The 24,100-nt window shown below is 41.5% G+C and overlaps 1 protein-coding gene across 5 annotated transcripts in view; it reads left to right on the top strand.

Moving 5' to 3' along the window:
- Nucleotides 1–347: 347 nt before the first annotated feature.
- ZNF841 (zinc finger protein 841) overlaps nt 348–24,100 on the top strand; it is a 31,015-nt gene continuing 7,262 nt past the window's right edge. Inside the window, exons 1-4 of one of the 5 annotated variants that reach the window (XM_034945419.3) lie at nt 348–731; nt 11,413–11,504; nt 18,762–18,888; nt 19,670–19,801. In XM_034945419.3, coding sequence (XP_034801310.2) covers nt 11,490–11,504; nt 18,762–18,888; nt 19,670–19,801 — 274 coding nt within the window. In that variant the 5' untranslated portion in view covers nt 348–731; nt 11,413–11,489. Of the gene's footprint in view, nt 2,467–11,412; nt 11,505–18,761; nt 18,889–19,669; nt 19,802–24,100 lie in introns of all 5 variants that reach the window. The other 4 variants (XM_034945417.3, XM_063600562.1, XM_055103808.2 and 1 more) reach the window with 4 other exon arrangements.

Here is a 24,100-nt window from a genome sequence, read left to right as displayed (position 1 = left end):
CTGCTCCACATCCAATCCCCACCGAGATCCCAGTTCCCTGACTACTGAGTAGCTTCAGCTTTTCTGGTAAGACTGGATGGAGTCCACCAGGCTCGGAAAAATCGGTTTTGACTTAAATCAGTTCAACTTGTTAAGAATAAATCATCTTAGTTTCCAGTATAAGTGGACCACAACTTTAAGATTCAACCTTAAATTCTGAAACATTAATTTAAAATGGGCAAGGAGCAACGCTGCTTCACAGGACAAGAAATAGTCACAAGTACTCCCAAATCTGGAAAACAAAATCCTGCTGGGTGAGAGGCGGAGTGGAGATCAGGCCCCGCCTCGGCCCCGCCCACCCCTGGAGGCCCCGCTTCATCCCAGTTTTCGGCCCAGCCAAGCCCCACCTAGTCACGCCCCCTACCGCCCTGGGCCTCCCACCACCCTTTCGGGCCACTCCCAAGTCAGGCCAGTCTTTCCGCCCAGCCCTTTCCTAGTCGCGCCCCGCCTAGGCCCCGCCCCCAGGCCGCCCAGTTTTTCTTTCCGCGCCCAGTTTCCTGCACACCCGGAAGCAGATCGCGCTGGGGAAAGGCCACGTCGCTATGCGTGTGTTTCAGTCTACCTGGATTAAACGTTTGCTTCTCTTCGTCTACCTTGATTAAACGTGCACTTCGCAGTCCTCGGTTCTCCATACCCGTGACCTGGGGATCGCTACGGACCTTAAAATACCCGCAACAGCCCCTTCGTCCCAAGTAGGTAGGAGAATTGCTTCCCTTTCGGTTTAAAATCTCTCTGAGGCTGTTCCTTGCTCTCTGCCTTTCTTCCTTAGGACCATGTAGACAACCCCATTCAGGTCGTGTTCCTGCTTAAAACCCTCTGCTTGGGCCCCGCGCCAAGTCGAGTCCTCATTCGGGATGTGGATTAGCGCCCTTCGCGATCCCCGAGCTCCTCCCTCGTCTGCCCCTGGAGGGGAGCGCCCACTCTCCGGCTCCTGAAGGAGCCGCTTCTCCTCCCACGTCCTGGGATTCTGCAGACCCTCCCTGTCGTGAGACATCGTTCTCCGCGCCACCTTGTGTCGTCCTCACGCCGGGTCCTTCCGCTCCCCAGGCTTCCCCTTCACAGCCACTGCTTTTCTTGACTCCCCGTTGGGACAGGTTGCCTGAGTCTGTCTTGTGACACCCAGTGTTCTTCCTTCCCAAATTTTACTCCACTGGAAAATGTGCTCTTCCGGGAGGTGGGCATCCTATTCCTCCCCTTTCCTCCCGAATGTGCGGGTGAGAGGGATCAGGAGAGGAAAAGACGGGGAACGACGGAGCAAAAGGAAAAACTGAGGAGAAAAGAATGAGGGAGACCCATAAATACACGGCAAAATGGATGATACTTTAGGGACTTGCAAAGAGAGCAAGAGTGAAAGAGAACGGATGGAAAAAGTAGCAGGGGGAGAAAAGCACACAGAGAAATTTAGAAAAAAAGGGGACCTTCAGAGAGATGAAGGGCAGCAAAATAGAGTGGGGCGGCAAAGGAGGAGGCACTGCAGACGGACAGACAGTGGGGAGAAGGTGAAAGAGTTGGAGCCGCGGCTGACAGAGCCACGTGGTGCTGGGACTGAAAGAGGGAGAGAGGGCAGTGGGTGACAAGCAGAGTAGAGGGAGAACCACAGCAGGGAGGAAGCCTAGGAAATTGGGGGTGCTAGAGAGTGGGAACAAAGGAGGTGTAACAGGGAAGAGGGAATTTTAACAAGGAGAGCAGAGAGGGAGCTCAGATGGGGAAAAAGAGGCAGAAATACGTGGAGATTGGGGACAATCAGAAAGATTGGGGAGAAAGAGCTACGAGAGGTGAAGTAAGTTGCAGAGCATTGGGCAGAACAGACATAAAAGAGGGAATAAAGAAAGGGGTGCAAAACAGAAAAGGAGAAAAAAAAGACGCGCAGAATGAGAGAGGGAAACACATAGCCGTGAAGAAAGCGGGAGAGGACCCCATCCAGATGCGTGACAGTTGATTGGATATGGATGGTGGTTGTAATATATTGATTTGTGGCTTTATACTCTGATTTGAAATATGTTTAAGTTGTACTCATGAGGATGAAAATCACCAAAGTTTTTTCTATAAGCCTTGTGCATTTTGTATGTATTTGTATCAAAAGATATTTGGAATTCCTATTTAGCCAGAGGGCAATGACTTGATCCAGTTATTTGTGGTAACTCTCTTCTTCCCAATGATGGAGTAGAGGATAAAGGAGGGGAGAAATGGGGCAAGAAATGACTGACTGTCACTACAAGATATGTCTTTGGTGTTTTTTGTGGCTTTGTTCTGTTTTGTTTGTTTTGGGGGGGGGGGACATGGTCTCTCTCTGCCGCCTAGGCTGGAGAGCAGTGGCATGATCTCGGCTCACTGCAGCTTCTACTTCCTGGCCTCAAGCAGTCTTTCCACCTCAGCCTCTCAATGCACTGGAATTACAGATGTGAGCCACCACACTAGGCCTACAAGGTATGTCTTCGCAGAAGCATTGAAAGTCTTGTTTTTTTTGTAATGAATTTACTTTTTTCTTTGTAGTTGCTTTACAGTTAATTCATTGTTATTTTGGAAGCTTGAGATACATTTTATTCAATTGCTTCTTTCCTATAGTTGCTAACTCCAGAAATAAGATTTGGTGGCATCCAATAATCAGCTGATCTCATTCATTTCTGAATATTAAGTGCCATCATTTTTTAAACTTTCACCCCATAATTTATTAGATTTTTCAAAAACTTTCCAAACTGTTAAAGTGTCCAATATAGTATAGTCACCATGGTGTACATTAGCTTCCTCAGAACTTCTTCATTTTATAACAGAAAGTTTGTACCCTTTAACCAACATTTTCCATTTTCACCCCCCAGCAGCCTGTGGCAACAACTGTTCTACCCTGTTACTATGAATTGGACTTTTTTAGATTCTACTTGTGAGGTCATACAGTAATTGGCTTTTAGTGTCTGTCTTATTTCACCTAGCGTAATGTCTTCCAGGTTCATCCATATTGTTGCAAATAGCAGGATTTTCTTCTTTTTATGGTTGGATAATATTCCATTATATATATGTACATACAAACACTCTGTATATCTGTCTATATACACACATATTTATTTATTCATGGATGGGCACTTGGGTTGTTTCCATATCTTGGCTGTTATGAATAATACTGTAGTGATCATGGGGGACAGATATTTTGTAAGGTTTTGTTTTTTTTTTGAGACAGAGCCTCACCCTATTGTCCAGGCTGGAGTGCAATGGTGCAATCTCAGCTCACTACAACCTCCACTTCCTAGGTTCAAATGATTCTCCTGCCTCAGCCTCCCGAGTAGCTGATATTACAGGCACCCGCCACCACGCCCAGCTTTTTGTGTTTTTAGTAGAGACGGGGTTTCACCATGTTGGCCAGGCTGGTCTTGAACTCCTGACCTCGTGATCTGCCCGCCTTGGCCTCCCAAAGTGTTAGGATTACAGGCGTGAGCCGCCACACCCAGCCGTTTTTTTGTTTTTGTCTATGTTTTTTCAGCAGATACATGGTCTCTGCTATGTTTTTGTCTCTGTTTTTTCAGCAGATACATGGTCTCTGCTATGTTGTCCAGCATGGTCTCTAACTACTGGTGTCAAGTGATCTTGTCGCCTCAGCTTCTCACAGCGCTGGGATTACAGCCATGAACTACTATGCCTGGCCTAGATGTCTCTCAAGATACTGGTTTCATTTATTTCCTTTGGATATATACCCAGAAATGGGATTGCTGGATTGCATTGTTTTTCTATTTTTAATATTTTGAAGAATGTCCACAGTGTTTTTCATAATGGCTGTACTGATGTGCACTCCCAGCAGCAGTGTACAAGAGCTCATTTTTCTCCATATCATTGCTAACACCTGTTATCTCTTGCCTATTTAAAATAGCCTTCATAAGAGGTATGAGGTGATAGCTTATGGTGGTTTTGATTAGCATTCCTCTGATGATTAGTGATCTTGAGCACCTTATTATATACCTGTTGGTCATTTGTATGTCTTATTTGGAAAATGTTCAGGTCCTTTGCCCATTTTTATTGAGATTATTTGGGGTATTTTGCTGTAGAATTGTAGGAGTTTTTATATATTTTGGATATTAACCACTTATTAAATATATGGTTTGCAGATACATACTTCCATCTTACAAATTGCTTTTTCATTTAGTTCATTGTTTGCTTTGGTGTGCAGGAGCTTTGCCCCTCCCCCACCCCACCCCCAACATGGAGTCTCACTCTGTTGCCCAGGCTAGAGTGTGGTGGCGCAATCTCAGTTCACTGCAATGTGTGCCTTCCGAGTTCATATGATTCTCCTGCCTCAGCCCCCCTAGTAGCTGGTATTACAGGTTGCACCACCACTCCCAGCTAATTTTTTAGTAGAGACAGGGTCTCACCATTTTGGCCAGGCTGGTCTCGAACTCCTGACCTCAAGTGCTCTGCCTGTCTTGGCCTCCCAAAGTGCTGGGATTACAGGCATGAGCCACTGCACCTGGCCAAACTTTTTAGTTGGACATAGTCCCACTTTTTAGTTTGATGTAGTCCCACCATTTGTTGCCTGGGCTTTTGGTGTCATATCCAAAAAAATCATTGCCAAGATCAATGTCAAGGAGCTTTTTTTCTATTTTCTGGGGTTTTACAGTTTTAGATCATATATTTAAATCTTTAATCCATTTTGAGTTTATCTTTGCATATAGTGTGAGATAAGGGTCCAGTTTCATATTCTTTTGAATGTGAATATACAGTTTTCCCGACAGGATTTATTGATGAGACTGTCCTTTCCTCATTGTGTATTCTTGGTGCCCTTGTCAAAGGCTAGTTGTATATGTGCATGTTTATTTCTGGGCTGTCTTGTGTTTGATTGTTCTCTGTGTGTTTTTATGCCAGTATTATACTGTTAGGATTGCTGTACCTTTATAATATAGTTTGAAATCAGAAAGTATGACACCCTAGCATGTTCTTTTTCAACACTGCTTTGGCTCTTTGGAGTTTTTTGTGGTTGTATAAAAGTTTTAGGGGTTTTTTTGTTTTGTTTTTATCTGTGAAAAATAGCATTGGAGTGTTGATAGGGATTGTGCTGAATTTGCAGATGACTTTTGGTAGTATGGACATTTTAATAATTTTAAAATATTCTTACACTCCATGAACATGGGATAGCTTTCCATTTCTTTGTGTGTTCTTCAGTTTTTTTTTATCCTTTGTTGCAGCCCCAATCCCCGTTGGACTGAACAAAGGGGAACAAACACAGGAATAAAGACAAAGACAAAAGAGTATATTTGGAAGAACGGGTCAGGGGCTCCTTGCTTCTAGTGAACAAGAGTCCTGAGCTTTTAGAGCCCTTCATATTTATTGAGTATGAAGAGAAGTGGGTGGTTGTCAGTCAGCTGCTTGACTTGGTGCAGGCTTGCACGACTGCATTCTCTGAACAGTAGCCTCCAGATGTTCCAGTAGATAACCTCAAGGAGCATGGCGCCAGGGAGTAATTGCACTCAGCATACCTTCTGGTGGCAGGGCAGATGTGAGTTTGCCCACATCCTGCATTCATGATAAACAGTTTGCTGTTTAATCATACAGCCTTCAGTGGAACGCTGAGTTGGTCATGACCCTCTGGCTTTTTGCTCTCTACAGTCCTTTCTTTCTCTTTCTTTCTTTCTTTCTTTCTTTCTTTCTTTCTTTCTTTCTTTCTTTCTTTCAGAGACCAGCCTCACATTGTTATTCAAGCTGGAGTGCTGGCATGCAGTGAGGCGATCATACCTCACTGCAGGTTTGAACTCCTGGGCTCAGGCAACCCTCCTGCCTCAGGCTCCCAGGTAGCTAAGACTGCAGGTATGTACCACCATACCTGGCTGAAGGGCTAAGACTACAGGTTTGCACCACCATACCTGGCTAATTTCTTTTCTTTGTAGAGAAAGAGTCTCACTATGTTGCCCAGGCTGGTCTCAAACTCCTGACCTCAAGCAATCCTCCCACCTCAGCCTCCCAAAGCACTGGGATTACAGGCATGAGCCACTTTCCTGGCCTCTTCAATATCTTTTATCAGTGTTTTAAGAGTTTTCAGTGTACAGATCTTTTACTTCACTGGTTAAATCTATTCCTAAGTATTTTATTCCTTTTGATGCTATTACAAATGGGACTGTTTTCTTTATTTCTTTCTTCAGATATTTTGTCTTTAGCGTATAGAAAGATTTAGGGCCCCTCTTCTGAGACATCCTCACCGAACTTAATCTAGCCAATGCCCAGCTGCCTTTAAACTAGATTTAATATTGTCAGCACTTGCTGGCAATTTTCTCAGCAGGCCCAACTTTGTGGTCTTCATACTGAAGGCCCAGGGTCCTTCAGTTTGCAGTTTGTGTACATTCCTGCTGTGTTGCATGTGCCCAGAGATCCTGTACCTTTTAGCCTAGTTTGTTCATGCATGCATGGAGGAGAGGTAGAAAAATGGGGGAAAATGGAGGGGAGTCCATAGAAGGCTCCAGAAAGCAAGGGTGGGCCTTCAGATGAGCCATGGTATGGTGTGTGCACCTGTCCCAAGTGTGGTTATAAGAGCAAGGGGTATGTGGAACTCTCGGAAAGGAATTTCTTAGGTCTGGCAGAAGCACTTGGAAGTGGGATTATGAGTGGTTGTGAGGGTGCATGGATCATTTTGGAATGCCACAGTTTCTTTATTTTTTGCTCAGTTGCTCAGGCTGGAGTGCAGTGACATGACCTCGGCTCACCGTAATGTCCGCCTCCCGGGCTGAAGGCATCCTCTCACCTCAGCCTCCCGAGTAGCTGAAACTACAAGCGTGTGTCACCATGCCCGGCTGTTTTTTTTTGTATTTTTTAGTAGACTCGGGGTTTTGCCATGTTGCCCAGTCTGGTCTGGAACTCCTGGGCTCTAGTGACCTGCCCACCTTGGCCTTCCACAGTGCTGGGATTACAGGGGTGAGCAATCATGCCTGGCTCATTAATGATTTTCTTCATAGCATTTGGGACCCCATCTACTGCCTCTTGGTTGGAGTGGCTGCTTCTGTTATCTTGACGTTTTTTAAGCCAAACTTCTTAAATTATCAGTCCATATTTTGCTGGCATCAAACTCTCCAGCTTTAGATCCTTTACCTTCCTAAAGTTGTCATAAAATAACTTCCCTTTTTCTCAAATCATTTTAGAGTCTACAGGTATGCCTTCATTATAGTGATTTTGCACCTGTATAAAGCTGCATTTTCAATATGAGATAAAAAAAGGTATTTAGCAAAAAGTACATTGTTTTCGTGCCTACTGGTGTAGCTGCAGTGACAGCTTCATGAATTTTCTCTTTTAACAGTGGTCCTTACACCAGATTAATTTATCTTAAATGGCGGGCAACTGAATTGCACACCTCAATCTATGGTACTTATTAAGCAATTCAACATGTTCTTGTAATGTCATGACTTTTCTCTGCTTCTTGGGAGCACTTCCAGCATCACTAGTGGCACTTCAGATGGGTCCTGTGTTGTTATTCAGAGTTTATCGTATTGCACCAAACAATGAAAAATGTGCCAGAACCACAGAGATCAATTTTTACTGCGGTCTGCAATTTACTAGAGAGATTAACAGTTCACATGGAGATGAGTAACATCACGGGGCACATTAAGCAGGTACTTGAGCTCACCACAACAGCAATGGGAGGTGGCTATGAAATTATTATAGAAGTTCAGTATGTACTACAGTTCATTAATGCAGTTATGATTGAATACTGCGTCTTTACATTTTTTTACATTTATTTTGACTGTAGATGGAACCATATACAGTCTAGAGGTGTTTATATAAATTTGGTACATTTTAACTTAGAATAGATTTGTGTGTGTTTTATGGTACTAAGTGATAAAATAGACTAATATTTACATATATTTTATGCATTTCTGGCATACCTTTTTCTTAATTAGGGTACATGTTTCATCTGTGAGTTTTTTCAAATTGTTGCAAGTCTTCAAAATATTTTTCAGATGTTTATTGAAGTAAATTCTTTTATAAATGGACCCATACAATCCAAACTCATATTGTTCTATCGTCAACTGAAGTGAGAAGCAAGGCCTAAGTTGAGTCCACAGGGAGGTTGGGCAGCTGGAGAGTTGGTTCGTTGGTCTTGAGAGCGTGGAACCCAGAGCTGTACTGCCATAAGCATTTTTCATGGTGACTTCTGCCGGGTCTTTTGGGAGTGCAGGAATCATGCAACTTACCGAAGTATTATCTGGAAAATCACAGAGATCATTTAGGGGGCTACCTTTGTTTTTTTTTTTTTTGGAGTATTTTGGGCTGCACGTTAAGATGGTTATAGATGCATTTTGGAATATCTAAATGTCAATATGGAGAGTTTCCTTGGAAGATGTTGGGGTCTCATTGGGGCATGTGTGCATCATTGAAGACATCTGTTTTAGTAGATAGTGGTGCCAGTATTCGGGGGTGGGGTCATTACAGGCATGGACCACCATGCCCAGCTAATTTTTGTATTTTTAGTAGAGACGGGGTTTCACCACGTTGGCCAGGCTGGTCTCAATCTCCTGACCTCAGGTGATTCGCCCACCTCGGCCTCCCAAAGTGCCGGGATTACAAGTGTGAGCCACCGCGCCCGGCCTCTCTGTTTATTTTTTGGAGTTTTTTTTCCCCTAAACCTGGCCCATTTCAAGGTTCAGTTTGATAATGTGGCACTCAGCACAAGAGACTTCATTCTGGCTTGGTCTGGTAGTTCGGGAGGCTAGTCCAAAACAACAGCCTTCCCATAAAAAACAATGAGATCATATCCTTTCCCAGGACATGGATGGAGCTGGAGGCCATTATCCTTAGCAAACTAACACGGGAACAGAAAACCAAATACTGCATGTTCTCACTTACAAGTGGGAGGTAAATGATGAGAACACATGGACACATAGAGGGAAACAACACACACTGGGATCTACCTGAGAGTGGAAGGTGGGAGGAGGGAGATGATCAGGAAAAATAACTTATGAATACTAGGCTTAATACCCGGATGATGAAATAATGTGTACAACACATCCCCATGACCCATTTACCTATGTAACCAGCCTGCACGTCCTGCACATGTACCCCTGAACTTAAAATATAAGTTAAAAAGAAAACAACAAAAATACTTTGGGCTTCCATAAAATTTGTTTAACTGTGTCATTCATTTTTACTTCTACAGAATTACTTTAAACAGTGTTTACTGATGGTGGTGTATTGCCCATTAAATGCATGCACACACACAGACCCGAAAGCCTCTAGTTTCCTTCCACTGTGCCCTAATTAAAACAAAACATACCATTAACTGTGTTTCTGCCTGTAGTGAGTACCCCTCTTCTGTGCTTCATTTAAGAGCATAATACAATACAATCTTGTTCAGAGTCTCTGTCTTCACTTGTTGCCTCCGATTGTGTCTTGAATGCATTGGATGAAACTTTCATATCCACCATTCCACTGATAACTTTATTTTTCAGAGTCACCAGTGACCTCCCCATTTCTAAATCCAATGTATTTCATTTCCTGCTTTACTCTTTCTTTGCCTGTCAGGAGCTATTTGATTTTCTTGTCACCTCCCTGACCATTTCACACTTTCCTCTGCTGCTGTGTCCTGACTCTGAATGTTTCCCAATGTGGGAATGACTCATGGCTTAGTCCTTGAACCTCTTCTTGTTTCTGTCCACACCCACTGTCTTTCCTCATCATCTCATCTTATGAATTTAAACCCCACTGTATTAGTCCATTCTTGAATTGCTATAATGAAATACTGGAGACTGGGTAATTTATGAAGAAAACAGGTTTAATTGGCTCACAGTTCTGCAGGCTGCACAGGAAGCATAGCGACATCTGCTTCTGGGGAGGCTGCAAGAAGATTCCAGTCGTGGCAGGTGAAGGAGGAACAGGCGTCTCACATGGCGGGAGCAGGAGCAAGAGAGAGTGAGGGGGGAGGCGCTACATGCTTTTAAACAACCAGATGTGAGAACTCACTATGATAAGAACAGCACCAAGGGGTGGTGCGAAACCATTCAACACAAATCCACCCCCATGATCCATCCACCTCCCACCAGGCCCCACCAGTAACAGTGGGGATTACAATTTAGTGTGAGATTTGGGCCAGGGACACAGAGCTGATCCATATCACCCACCTACCCACCTACACGTCTCCATGTCCCCTGCAGACCTGTCCCCTGAACTCTAGAATTCTGTGTCCTTTTGTCCTCTCCTCTCTTTGCTCAGCCATCTAACAGGTATCTCCACCAAAAGTGATTGCCTGAACTCACCAAGTACATTCCCCTGCGCTCCTGCACATCTCAGTTGATGGTGACCCTGTACTTCCTGGCTTTAGCTTTACATGTCAGCATATATTTGAAACAGAGAAAACATGACATTAAAAATAAGTGCTTTAATTCATGTGATAAAGAAAAGTTATGTTTACTTAAAAAGGGTGAGGAAATGCATAGTTTCTGAAATTACTGTGAGCTGTGGGAGAAAAATGTTTGAATACCTCGTCTCTATCTAATCTGCTCCCCAGAACCTCTCTGACCTCATCTCCTCCCTGTGTCCTTCCTGCTCCCTCTGCTCCAGCCACACAGGCCTCTTTCCTGTTCCCTGGGCTGAGGTTGCTCCTGCCTCAGGGCCTCTACCTGGGCTGTCTGGCCCCTCAGCTGCAGGTGCAAACATCCTTCCTTCTTGAGGTCTTTGTTCTGATATCACCTTCTCCATTGGGACTTCTGTGCCTCACCCTCCTCTCACCATTTAACACTCCAGCCACACCCTCACCCCACCCCTGGTGCATATTATGTGTCTCTGTGTTTCTGGTCCATTGTGTTCTACTGTCTACAAACTGGTAACAATGAAGCCCCAAGGGGAGAGCAGAGCTGGGAGGATGGGGCTGTGCTAGTCTTGCCCCCTTTAAGATGTGCTCAACCCTGGCTTCACATTAGCGTGCTGAGGCAGTTTGCAAATACACGTTTTGTGCCCTTTTACCATAGATTCCACTTCCAGTAGGTAGGATGGACTCAACCTCCATATTGTTTAAGGTACCCAAATTGATTCTAATTTGTATCCAGCATTGAGCATCCAGCCTTTGTGTCTTCTGATTCTGAGAGCTGAGCTCAGCCTGTGATCCACAGGGAGGTGAGGGGGCTGTGCTCTGTATGGGGTTTGATCAGGGATGGGTCTGTGTCCTGAAGGAAAGCATAGTCCAGCCCAGCTCCCCACTGTTGCAGGGTGTGTGGGGGCTTCTCTGGGAGGGGAACAAGTTCTGAAGAAAAGGGTGAAAAACTTACTTGGTCTTTGTGTAGGAGTTTATTATGCTTGCATCCCCCTGGTGCACTGGGCTGTCTCTCCACATGCTGAGGCCTTCCCTGTGGGCATGGTTGTGGCACAGAAAGGAATGTGTTGTTTCCAAGGATTAAACAACATATTTTTGACTTTCAGATTTGACTTTTAAAGAATTAATTATATTGACTGAGAGAGAGGCCCAGGAGAGAAAGAAGAAAGAAAAGGAGCCAAGGATGGCTCTTCCTCAGGTAAAGTGATAATCTTGGTGGATTGTTCTGTCTCCTCCCTTTTTGAAATGCAGGGCATTGGAGCTGCAAATCTTCTCTGAGTCTGAAGTATCCTGCCTGACACATTTGCTCGCACTCACCCATGCCTTCCTTCAGTCCCTCTCATCTGCACTTAGATTCCAGATCTCACAGTGACTCAGTGACATGAGCTTGGGAAGAGGCTCCACTGGGCATGGTCCTGGGAAGGGCTCACACCCAGACATGGATGGAGACAGGGTGTGAGTTCTGTGGTGTCAGCTTTTGGGCAGCAGAGATTGTTTAGGGGCAACATCTGAATGCACTGTCAGCTCTCAGTAGACCAGGAGTAGAGAAGCTGTATGTGGAAGTCACATGTTAATATGCAAAAATACCTCATAAATTCTTGAAAAGATGCCTTTAAGGGGAGATCTTTTCTGCCTGATTTTATACCACATTTGAAGCTATAATGAATCAGTCACTCTTTCTAACTCCACAATCTTAATGACCGGGAATGGAATGGAAAACTAGGTACAGACATCAGTGATAGAGGTTGTTTTATTCCATCATTGATTTTAAAATATGAAATCAACCTGAATGTCAGATTAATTTAGCCATTCTCAGCATATCCATCCCACAGAGAATGCGGTGTTCCTGCTGGGACTCTTACCGGCAGTTGTTTTTTGTAAAACGGTTATAATTTTGCTCAGATGTAAGAGCCAAACTTTTTTGATGTCAGAGAAGATGGAGCCAAATTCTGTCATTCCACCAATTATTATTAAATATTACATTTATTTTAAACATCACATGATATATATATTTGTTTTGTGGTAAAAGTCCAAGCAGAGATGGAATTTAGACATTAAGAAGGTGACACCACATAAGGATGGTAGGGAATAACATGTTATTATATGTGAAATTTATGCTAAATGAGATTTTAGCTGTTTTTGCCACAAAAGCAAAAAAAAAAAAAAAAAGGTAACTATGAGATACGGATATACTAATTTGTTAAACTGTCGTGAGGTTTTTACTATCTATACCTTGCTATATTGTGTACCTTAAATATACACAATAAAATTTGTAAGCAAACAAGTAAAAAACAGGGCATCAAGAACACACTTCATAACCTAAAAAAAGAACATCAAGGCATATATATTTAAAAACTTTTAACTACAGAACATGAAATAGCTCCTAGAATGCAGTAAAAGAAAATTGAGCATAAAATGAAAATTATTTTATTTTGATTTCCACAAAATAATGAAATGTCCTCACAGTCCAAGGAATTGGAAAATGGAAATACAAAGAATTTTTATTTTTTTAGATCCTCAAAGAGAAAAAAGAACATAGTAGTATTTTTTTTTTTTTTTTAAAGAGTGGGACATGTCATGTGTCATTGGTGGGAGGGGGCACCCTTGAACTTGGGGTAGTGGGGAATCTTGCCAGATTCACCAAAATAGGAAATGCACCATCCTAGAAGAGGCAATCACTCTTTCAATTACCCACCCGGAGGAACCCAGGTTCCTTTTCCCTGTCACATTCTCCACCATGCCTCATGTTTCATTGAGGAGCTACTGTTGTAAGTTCTGTGGCAAGAGTCAGTGAGAGGTGTCAAGATGCATTTACACGTCATTATGAGATTTTAGAAAACAGTTCTTCAGTGAATGTTCTGCTGTATTTTGCAAGTTTTTGAAATGTACATTTTTTTTTTTTTTTTGAGACGGAGTCTTGCTCTGTCGCCCAGGCTGGAGTGCAGTGACGCGATCTCGGCTCACTGCAAACTCCGCCTCCCGGGTTCACACCATTCTCCTGCCTCAGCCTCCCGAGTAGCTGGGACTACAGGCGCCCACCACTGCGCCCAGCGAATTTTTTGTATTTTTAGTTGAGATGGGGTTTCACCGTGTTAACCAGGATGGTCTCGATCTCCTGACTAGTGATCTGCCCGCCTCAGCCTCCCAAAGTGCTGGGATTACAGGTGTCAGCCACCGTGCCCGGCCTGAAATATACATGTTTTTATGTTAATAAACACTAATAGCATATTTTGCATCCTCTTTGGAGCAATTTCTAAATGAAGACATATGGATCTTTTACAATTTTTCACTTTTGCAAAGAATGTCACTGTGGCTTCCTCTGTGCATGCTGTCTTCACCACAAGTGTCTGAGGGTTACTTTAATGGCAGTTCAAAGAATGATTGCTTCTTTTAGGATGGTATACCACAAAAGCAAAAATAAATAAATGTTTGTTTTATCTTCTGGAAGGCCTGGCTCACGGTGTGATTATAAAATATGAAGTTTCTTTAAAATCTCATGTTTCTTGCTTACATTTTCTTTGCATGAATTTTTTTTGATTGAATCTTTAATTTGAATTTTTGTGTATATCTTTTTGTAGATTATATTTGATTGCTTTTAAAGTTTCAGATTATAAATGTCATAATAGGTTCATATGAAGATTGGCAAACCCCTCCATTTTCTTTCCAAAATTTTGTTGGTTCTTTTTTTATACAACAGTCACATTTTATTAAATTCCCACATATTTTGTTTGTGTTTGAATGGCCGTGAATTTTTACAGTTGCAGGTCTTGTCACCATCACTTCTTCCTATAAGAATTGAGTTTGTCAGTCAGTGATCATATCTTTATTATGTCTTTCAGTAAAGCTTGTTTGTTTGCTTACAGTTTAGTAATGTTAGCTATATTCACATTATTTATTGGGCTTTCAGGATACATACGTTCTTGGTGCTTGATGGTTTCCCCATGAGCCCTTTAGACTCTCTTTATTTTTCTTTATTTTTTATAGTTTTTGTTTTCCTCCCTGTCAAAATCGCCTTTGAGTTCACCAATTCCTTCTTCTGCCTCATTAAGTCAGCTGTTGAATTCATCTAGCGAATTTTTCAACTCAGTTATTGTATTTTTAACTCGACTTTTTTTCTTTCTTTTGTTTTGTTTTCAGGCAGGGTTTCACTCTTTCCCAGGCTGGAGTGCAGTGGCACGATCTTGGATCACTGTATCCTCTGCCTCCCAGGTTCAAATGAACCTCCCACTTCAGCCTCCTGAGTAGCTGGTACTACAGGCATGCACCATCACACCTGCCTAATTTTTGTACCCTTTGTAGAGATGGGATTTTGCCATGTTGCCCTGGCTGATCTCAGAACTCCTGGGCTTAAGCAATTCCCCCATCTTGGCCTCCCAGAGTGTTGGAATTACAGGCGTGAGCCACGGTGCCCAGCCTTAGAATTTCTTGATTTTTCTTTATAGCTTCTATTTCTGTTGATATTCTTCTTTGCATGCATAGTTCATATAGTTTTCCTGATTTCGTGAGCTTGTCTGTGTGTGCTATCTTTTAACTCATTGAGCATTCTTGTGGCTGCTATTTCAAATTCTTTGGTAATTCACATATAGTCAGCCCTCTGTATTCATGGCTTGTGCAGCCATAGATGGAGCCAACTATGAACTACAAATAGCCAGAAAAAAATGGATGGTTTCATCTGTGTTGAACACGTACGGTCCTTTTTTTCTTGTCATTATTTCCTAAACAATGCAGTATAACAACTACTTACGTAGCATTTACATTGTATTAGCTATTGTAAGTAATGTAGAGATGATTTAAATCATATGGGAAGATATAGGTAGGTTATATGCAAATACTATGCCTTTTTATATAAGGGACTTCAGTATCCATAGATTTTGGTCCCCTTAGGGAATCTTGGAACCAATCCCCTGCATATACTGAGGGTGATCCCCATTTCCTTTTAGTTCTTCAAAGCCAAGATTTAAATCACCATTTCTTTAGTGTAGGTTTGTAGAGACTTAATTGGTTTCTTTTTATGGACCGTATTTTCCTATTTCTTTGTAAGTTTTATTATCTTCTTTTGGCACTTCCCTATTTTAAAAATCATCTGCCTCCCCAGTTTTTGGTGGTTGCTTTGTTCAGGGAGGACACTCTGGAGTCAACTCAACTAGATTGTGGAGACCTTCCACACCTTTTCTGGCTGGGGATTTTGTCCTCTCTGGGCCTTTGCTTGTCATCTCTTCATTGAAAACGTTTGCTAGTTTCTACCCAGAAGCTCCCCTGTTGTCTGTCTTTGATATTGCAGACTTTGGTGCTACAGTAAGCTGTAGTACTAGATATTCACTTAGCGTTTGTCTGTGTTACTGCACACACTGGTTTATGTAAATCATCCTTTTTCTCAGTGGCCCCTAACCTTTCACCTTGTTCTTGTCAGTGCTTATATTCAGGAAGAGAGAAACCAGCCCATCAGTTGGTCATCTGAAAAGTCAGGATGTTGGACAGATATTCTGCTCCTTTCCATCCCCTAGATGATCTTGGGAGTTGTAGGTTTCTTTTCTATTACCCTACTGCATGGTAGGGGCTGGATCTCTGTCAAGTGGATGCTTCAAATTTTCCTTCAGAGCTTCTATACTGTTTGCTTTATGTCAGCCTGAGGTGTAGAAACCTCGTAACTGTTTTCTGGATTTATCCCCGAGGCAATTAGTCCATGAATTGTTGTTAAAATCATTTCACTGTGGTGACTGGAGAGTTTGGGGATTCTTGTTCCTTTATCTTGCTGACATCACTCAGTGTAGTTTTATAATTTGTTCACATAATTCTGAAAATGTTTTGTACTTAAGTGCCATGGTATATATGCTAATGAAAATTTAGAAGTGTGTGTGTTGTTTTTAAATTAGTGTTACTAAAGTAGGAAGATTATTTCAGTACATTGTTAGCTTGTATACTTAAACATTCTTTTTCTGGGTTGCAATCATGTTATCTTTTTTTTTTTTTTTTTTTTCTGAGATGGAGTTTCGCTCTTGTTGCCCAGGCTGGAGTACAATAGCGCGATCTCGGCTCACCGCAACCTCCGCCTCCCAGGTTCAAGCGATCCTCCTGGCTCAGCCTCCCTAGTAGCTGGGATTACAGGCATGTGCCACCATGCTCGGCTAATTTTGTATTTTTAGTAGAGACGGGATTTCTCCATGTTGGTCAGGCTGGTCTTGAACTCCCAACCTCAGGTGATCCTCCCGCCTCAGCCTCCCAAAGTGCTGGAATTACAGGCATGAGCCACCGTGCCCGGCCACAATCATGTTATCTCTTAATTTTAGTAGATCTAACTCTTTGGCTCTACCCCCTCCTTGCCTTTTTCCCTCCCACCTTTTCTCTTTGCTGCTGCTCAGACATCCAGTGCAGTGGTGAATGACAGGAGGTCTGGCCAACCCCCTTTTCTCTTAATTTAGAGGAAATGAAAAACCCCCTTTTCTCTTACTTAATTTAGAGGAAATGAATCCAGTGTTTCACTTGTTGGGTGAAATATTTTTCCTTAACAGTTTTTGGGTTTTTTTTTTTTTTTTTTTTTTTTACAGATTTCCTTTGCGACATGATTTTTAAATTTTCTAATAATTTATGCAAGCATATACTGCTGCAATACATATTGTTTCTATCTTAATCTGTTAAATTTTAATGTATTACACTTATAAACCACCTAATCTTGAATCACTGTTTTATTTATTGGTGGAATAAACGAATAAATTCCATTTGGCTTTTGTTAATGCATAAGTAGCTAAATTTAATTGGATAAAATTGCACTTAGATATTTAAATATAGGCATTTAATAGTAATTGTAATAAAAGTTTATATACTTTTAAAATTTTGTACTATTTTCTCCAGCCTAGTATTGAATAAGTACAAAATAAATAAGTAAATGAAGTACTAAGTACAAAGTAAATGAAATACAATTTATACATTTTCATTGTCCCAAGCATGCTAAAACATACATGTCTAAGAATAATGATTTAAAAAGTCATCCAAAAAATATGTCATTGAGAGATAGCTTCTTATTTCAGTTAATTTAAATGTTTGTATGCATTGGTTTTTATTTACAGCATCATCATTTCATAAATCAGCCTATTATCTTTTCACAGTTGAAATTATTTACTTGGTTTTATTTTAATTTTTTTCTTTTCTCTACATAAGATACAGGCTTGGGAACACTGTTGAAAATTATATCTTAAATGTTTCTATGGCCTTAAAATGTTTTTTCTTTAAAAACTTTTTTTTTTTTTTTTGAGACGGAGTCTTGCTCTGTTGCCCAGGCTGGAGTGCAGTGGCGCGATCTCGGCTCACTGCAAGCTCTGCCTCCCGGGTTCATGCCATTCTCCTGCCTCAGCCTCCCGAGTAGCTGGGACTACAGGTGCCGGCCACCACGCCCGGCTAATTTTTTGTATTTTTAGTAGAGATGAGGTTTCACCGTGTTAGCCAGGATGGTCTCGATCTCCTGACCTTGTGATCCGCCCACCTCGGCCTCCCAAGGTGCTAAGATACAGGTGTTAGCCACCACGCCCAGCCTATATAATGATCCTTTATGCGGTTCCAAGTTAATCTTGAACTTGCTTCAAGTTTTCTCAGGCAACCCTCTGTCAGTGTACTGTAGCATTCGTCCCCTAGGCAGCAACAAGACCATCTTCGAAGCAGGGATTAGCCCTCAGCAGACATCAGTCCTGCTGACACCTTGATCTTGGATTTCCCAGCCAGCAGAATCATGAGAAATACATTTCTATTGTTCATAAATTAGTTAGTCTCTCTTATTTTGTTATAGCTGCACAGAAAGACTAGGACATACTCTGTTACATAACTGTCGGATTCTGTTGATTCAACTCTAATTTTTAGACATCTGGGTTCAGGTGCTTGCTCTGCTGTTTGCAGGTTGTTGACCTAGGTGACTTTCTTAGCCTGTCTGTGACACAGTTGTCTTCTAGTAAGATGGGAAGAAATATTTCTGTCATAGGTGATTATGTCATCATTTGAGTTAGAACATGTAAATCCTTTTGGAGTAATGCCCGGTACATGGGGAGTGTTCCAAAACTTTAGTCCTTGCTATTGCACTTGTCATCACAGTTTTTAGTTTCTGACCTTTCTTTAAAGCCACTAAGAACATTGTCATCTCTGAAGACACCACTTGTATTCTAGCTCATCTGGACACCTCACTTGGTGTAACAAATATGATATCTAAAACTTTCATAGGGATAACCGTGTGTTTATTTCTTATTTTGTCCACAAAAGTGAGAAATGTGCACTGATTTAGATAAAATCCTAATCTCCTGTTGAATTTTATAAAACCCAAAATTAGGGACACATAATTATCCCACAGATGCTTTTAATGGATATGTCAAAACACACTTCAGTCAAATTGATGTGACAGTTCTCTCCTCTTCTCATTTTATGTAAAGATAAGAGCTCACCCATTGCTCATATTGAAATGTGTTTTTCATTTCAGGGATCTTTGACATTCAGGGATGTAGCCATAGAATTCTCTCAGGAGGAGTGGAAATGCCTGGACTCTGTTCAGAAAGCTTTGTACAGGGACGTGATGTTGGAGAACTACAGGAACCTCGGCTTCCTGGGTGAGGATAATTTTCCTCCAGAAGTTAGGATCTTCCCTTGTGCATTTTTGTACTTTCCTTATTGTGTTTCTTGTGAGGCCCTACATTATTTGTCAGAGACTGAAGCCTTGTTTATTCACAAATAAAAAGCTTCATAATGCTGCATCTGGCCTTTAACTGTCCCATTTCTATGGATATTCTGCTTCCTTCTTTGTACATTAGTGGTGGTTCCAGAGCTGAGGTACATGTAAAACCTTATGGCGGAGTTAATATATCCAATTCCCTGTTCCTGTTTTCTATCCTTGTGCTTTTTTTTTTTTTTTTTTTGACACAGTCTCAGTCTGTCACCCAGGCTGGAGTGCAGTGGTGTGATCTTGTGATCTCGGCACACTGCAACCTTAGCTTCTTGGGATAAAGCCATCCTCCCACCTTAGCCTTCCAAGTAGCTGGGACTATGGGTGTGCAACACCATGCCCAGGTAGAGACAGGGCTTCACTCTGTTGCCTAGGCTGATCTTGAACTCCTGTGCTCAAGCCATCTTCCCGTCTTGGCCTCCCAAAGTGCTGAGATTACAGGCTTGAGCCAGTACGCTTGGCCTATCCCTGTGTTTTTGATTCAGTATTTCTTGGGAGAGAGCTAGATATCTTCATTTTACAGTGTCCACTAAGCATTCAGAAGGAGGCAATCAATGGATGAGTTTGTGAAATATTTTGTAGATTCAACTGCAGTGTTTTCTCTTCTATGTAGACATTAGGCTGGGTTCTGGAAAAACCATGGGACATCTTCTTTCTTTTTTTATAAGCAGGACTCTGCCTTCCTGACCTGAATATTATCTCCGTGTTGGAGCAAGGGAAAGAGCCCTGGACTGTGGTGAGCCAAGTGAAAATAGCAAGGAACCCAAACTGTGGGGAATGCATGAAAGGCATGATCACAGGTAAGAGCTCAGATGGGCACAATGGAAGTGGTACCATGAAATTGTGTGTGTAAGACTCTGCAAGTGGGAGAGTTCTGTGGGGAAACAAATTTGATTTTCTGTGAGCTCCGGAAGTTTTCTTCTTTCCTGCTTATCACTTTGCTCTCCAGACCCGTATAACTTTACCTTTCACTCTCCAGGGGTTGCTGCAGCTCAAACAGAGCAAAGTACAAGACTGTTATGATGGACCACAGTGTCATCTGTATTCTGTGAACTCTGATGCTTTGACTCTGTGGCATGGGAAGGGCCTTTTCAAAGAAGTCTCTTTCCCGTGTGGTCTCTCCTCCTGTTCTTGATTCCATCTGATCCTCAGTTCTCTGATCCATATAGATTGGAGCTGAGGGCTCCATAGTCCTGGTGCCTGGAGCTTTTCTGGTTCCACCCCATTTCCTATACTTGAAAGTGCTGGTCAGGAGATGAGGAAACATTGGTTGCCCTTCCTTTGAAGCTGGGGTCCTAGAACTGGACTATCTTCAGCCCTCTCTGCCTGTTCAGGTCCCTCAGCCATTTTCTTAGTTCTTCTTTGGACACTCTTCTTGGGTTTGTGACAGGGGAATGAGTTGGGTCTCCTGAGATTGTTACATAGAAGAATTGTAAAGACAGTTGACACAAAGGTCCTCTCTTTATTCTTAGTCCTACACAGGGAGCGTATCTCTGTCTTCACACTCTTAGTTTGGGATCTGTGGACAGAGCACTGTCTCATTTCAAGATCCCTCACAATCCAATTCCTGTGTTTTTCTCTGTCTTGTTTATGCCTTGGCTCTTTCTGATCTTGCATTCTCTTTTATGTTTGTGTGATTTTTTGCCTCTGAGACTTCCTTTGAATAAATGCATTTCTAGGGTCTGACATTTTATGCTTTTTTCCTGCTGTGATAACCCATCTTGGGGTTATGAATATCTTGTGGACTATTGTATGGAGTGAGTTTACTGGGTAAGAGAAAATTTTTGAGGGAGAGCACTTTGAGTAATGAGTTTTAACATCATCTTGCTACATACAGAGGTAACTATTAAAGCCAGGGTAGAATGATCAGCATTTGTCATGATATTCAGATAGAGACCATCACAAGAGCCTGGTTTCTGAGAAATGTCACAAAAGTATCTCTCAAGGGTACTGTGGCAATGTTGATCTCATATACTAATGGTCCTCTTTTTTGAGCTAGCAGTGAATGGTGTAGGAATTTCTCCCATGCCGGGCGCGGTGGCTCAACGCCTGTAATCCCAGCACTTTGGGAGGCTGAGGCGGGTGGATCACCTGAGGTTAGGAGTTCTAGATCAGCCTGGCCAACTTGGTGAAACCCTGTCTCTACTAAAAATACAAAAGTTAGCCTGGCGTGGTGGCAGGTGCCTGTAATCCCAGCTACGTGGGGGGCTGAGGCAGGAGAATCTCTCATATCCGGGAGGCAGAGGTTGTAGTGAGCCGAGATTGCACCATTGCACTCTAGCTTGGGGAACAAGAGTGAGACTTTGTCTCAAACAAAAAAATTTCTCCCGGGAAGAACATTGTCCAGGTTCACAGCTTCATCTCTGCAGGGCTGTTGCCTGAACCACTGCTCATGCCACACTTTTCTTCCCCAGTATTTTTGTTTACAGTGAGTACGTCTTTGATCTTGAGGAAGCTAATGAAGTTGAATGAGGCTTATCTTTTTTAAGTCCACAAAATTCGTTTTAAGCAACCATTGCTTTCATCTGATGCATTTTCATGTATTATAAATGAACTTTGTTTTTATTTATTTAATCAGTTCCATATTTTTGAGGATACTCAGTTTTCTTTATGTTTCTATTGTGGTAGTGTTGTGTTGGGGAATGCATATTGTTTTATGTATTTTACAAGATTTACTTCTTTAGTACAGATGGGATAGCTCAGCAGCAGTTTCCCTAAAACTTACACAAACTCCATAGTGTTGTGTTGATAGTTTCAGTTATTCCTTTTACTTCTGTTTCACCTGACTTAATTCCTACTATGAAAGTATATATTTGTCGGTTAAATTGATTACAGTTTTTAAGTTGGAAATTTTTAATATCTTGAGCATAATTTTTTAAGTTACTATCTTAATTGTGGAAATGCCACTTAATAGATTGATCGTTCTTTGTTATATAACATACATTGCTTTTCTGTGGTAAGTTTCAGTTTCCTAAATATAGCTTGCTGGGTTTTGTTCAAATTGCACTGTTTTTTTCTTTCTTGGAACAAATGCTGTATTATAATAACTATTCTCCTATCTACATTCATGTCCATCATGTTATACTGAATCATTATTTAAAAATCTAACTTTATTTTAAACTTAGCCCATTTCTTACACTTCAGGGACTTCTCTACTATTTATAAAACCTATATATTTTTTTGGTGATGCTCAAGCAATGAAGAATAAATTCTCTTAAAAAACTTGTATTGGGCCAGGAGCAATGGCTCATGCCTGTAATCCCAGCACTTTGGGAGGCTGAGGCAGGCGGATCATTTTGAGGTCTGAGGTCAGGAGTTCGAGACCAGCCTGACCAACATGGTGAATCCCTGTTTCTACTAAAAATACAAAAAAATTAGCCGGGTGTGGTGGCACATGCATGTAATCTCAGCTACTTGGGAGGCTGAGACAAGAGAATTGCTTGAACCCAGTAGGCAGAGGTTGCATTGAGCTGAGATCACACTGCTGTACTTCAGCCTGGGCGACAGAGCAAGACCCTGTCTCTAAAAAAAAAAAAAGAAAAAAAAAACAACAACTTGTATTTTGTCCAGAAAAGTTTTTCCTAGATTTTCTTCTAGAATTTTTGTAGCTTGAAGTCTTAATGTAAGTCGTTATTCATCTTGAATTAATTTTTGTATATGACAAGATATAGGAGTCCAGTTTCATTCTTCTGTATTATGGCTAGCCAGTTTTTCTAGCACCCTTTATTGAATAGAATGTCTTTTCCCATTTGTTTTTTTGACTATCAAGGATCAGTTGGTTGTAGGTGTGTGGCTGTATTTCTGGGTTTCCTATTCTGTTCCATTGGAGATCTTCTATTTTAATGTTAGCATTTATATCTGCAGATTTTCTATCTTAGCACTGTTTTTCCTGCATTCACAAGTTTTGGTATGTTCTATTTTCATTTTCCTTTGTTTTGAGATTTTTAAAATTTCCCTTGTGACTTCTAATTTGACATATTGGCTGTTTAAGAGTATGGTTTTGTTTGCTTGTTTTTGTTTTTTGAGACGGAGTTACGCTCTTGTTGTCCAGGCTGGAGTGCAGTGGTGCAGTCTCGGCTCACTGCAACCTCCACTTCCTGGGTTCAAGCGGTTCTCCTGCCTCAGCCTCCCGAGTAGCTGGGATTACAGGCATCTGCCACCACTCCTGGCTGAGGGTTTCACTATGTTGGCCAGGCTGGTCTCGAACTCCTGACCTCAGGTGATCCACCTGCCTCAGCCACCCAAATTGCTGGGATTACAGGCGTGAGCCACCACACCAGCCTAAGAGTATGTTGTTTCCACATATTTGTTGATAATCTAATTTTCTTCTGCTGTTGATCTCTAGTTTTATTTTATTATGATGGAATAAGTTATGCTTTATGATTTTAGTCTTTAAAAAGTTTAAAAATTTTTTTCTTTTCCAATATTTCTTTTGAGAAATGTTTCATGTGCAGTTCTGAAAAATTTGTATTGCACTGTTTTTGGGTGATGTGTTATGCATATATAGGTTAGGTTCAATTTGATATATAGTTTAGGTTCTCTAGTTCCTTGTTTTTCTTCTGTCTGATTGTCCTATTTATAAGTAAAAATAGGCCATTGAAGTCTCTTATTATTACTGTGGAACTACTTCTCCCTTTAGTTACGTTAATTTTGCTTCACATATTGAGGATCTCTATATGGGCACATATTGTTATATCCTCCTAGTGAATTAACCTTTTAATCATTATATAATGCCCTTCTTTGTCTCTTGTACCAGTTTTGACATAAAGTCTATTTTGGCTGACATCAGTTCAGCCACCTCTGATGTCTTTCGGTTAACATTTTTAGGGGATATCTTTTTTCATCCCTTCAGTTCAGCCTATGTGTGTCCTTTGAATTAAAATGAGTATTTTCTGGATAATGTGCAGCTGAAGCCAGTTTTAAAAATTTATTCAGCCAGTCTCTGTCTTTTGACTGTGGAGTATAAACACTTACATTTAATGTAATTACTGATAGAAAAGGACTTATATTGCCATTTTGTTAAGTGCTTTCTGTATCTCTTTTAGATTTTTTTGTTCTGTTTGTCTTACTGCCTTCGTTTTTATATAGTTGATTTTTTT

Source organism: Pan paniscus, chromosome 20, assembly GCF_029289425.2.
Source record: "Pan paniscus chromosome 20, NHGRI_mPanPan1-v2.0_pri, whole genome shotgun sequence".
In the NCBI taxonomy this organism is placed as follows: domain Eukaryota; kingdom Metazoa; phylum Chordata; class Mammalia; order Primates; family Hominidae; genus Pan; species Pan paniscus.
Note: the sequence above shows the minus strand (reverse complement) of the source record. Positions and strands in the feature narration are given on the sequence as shown.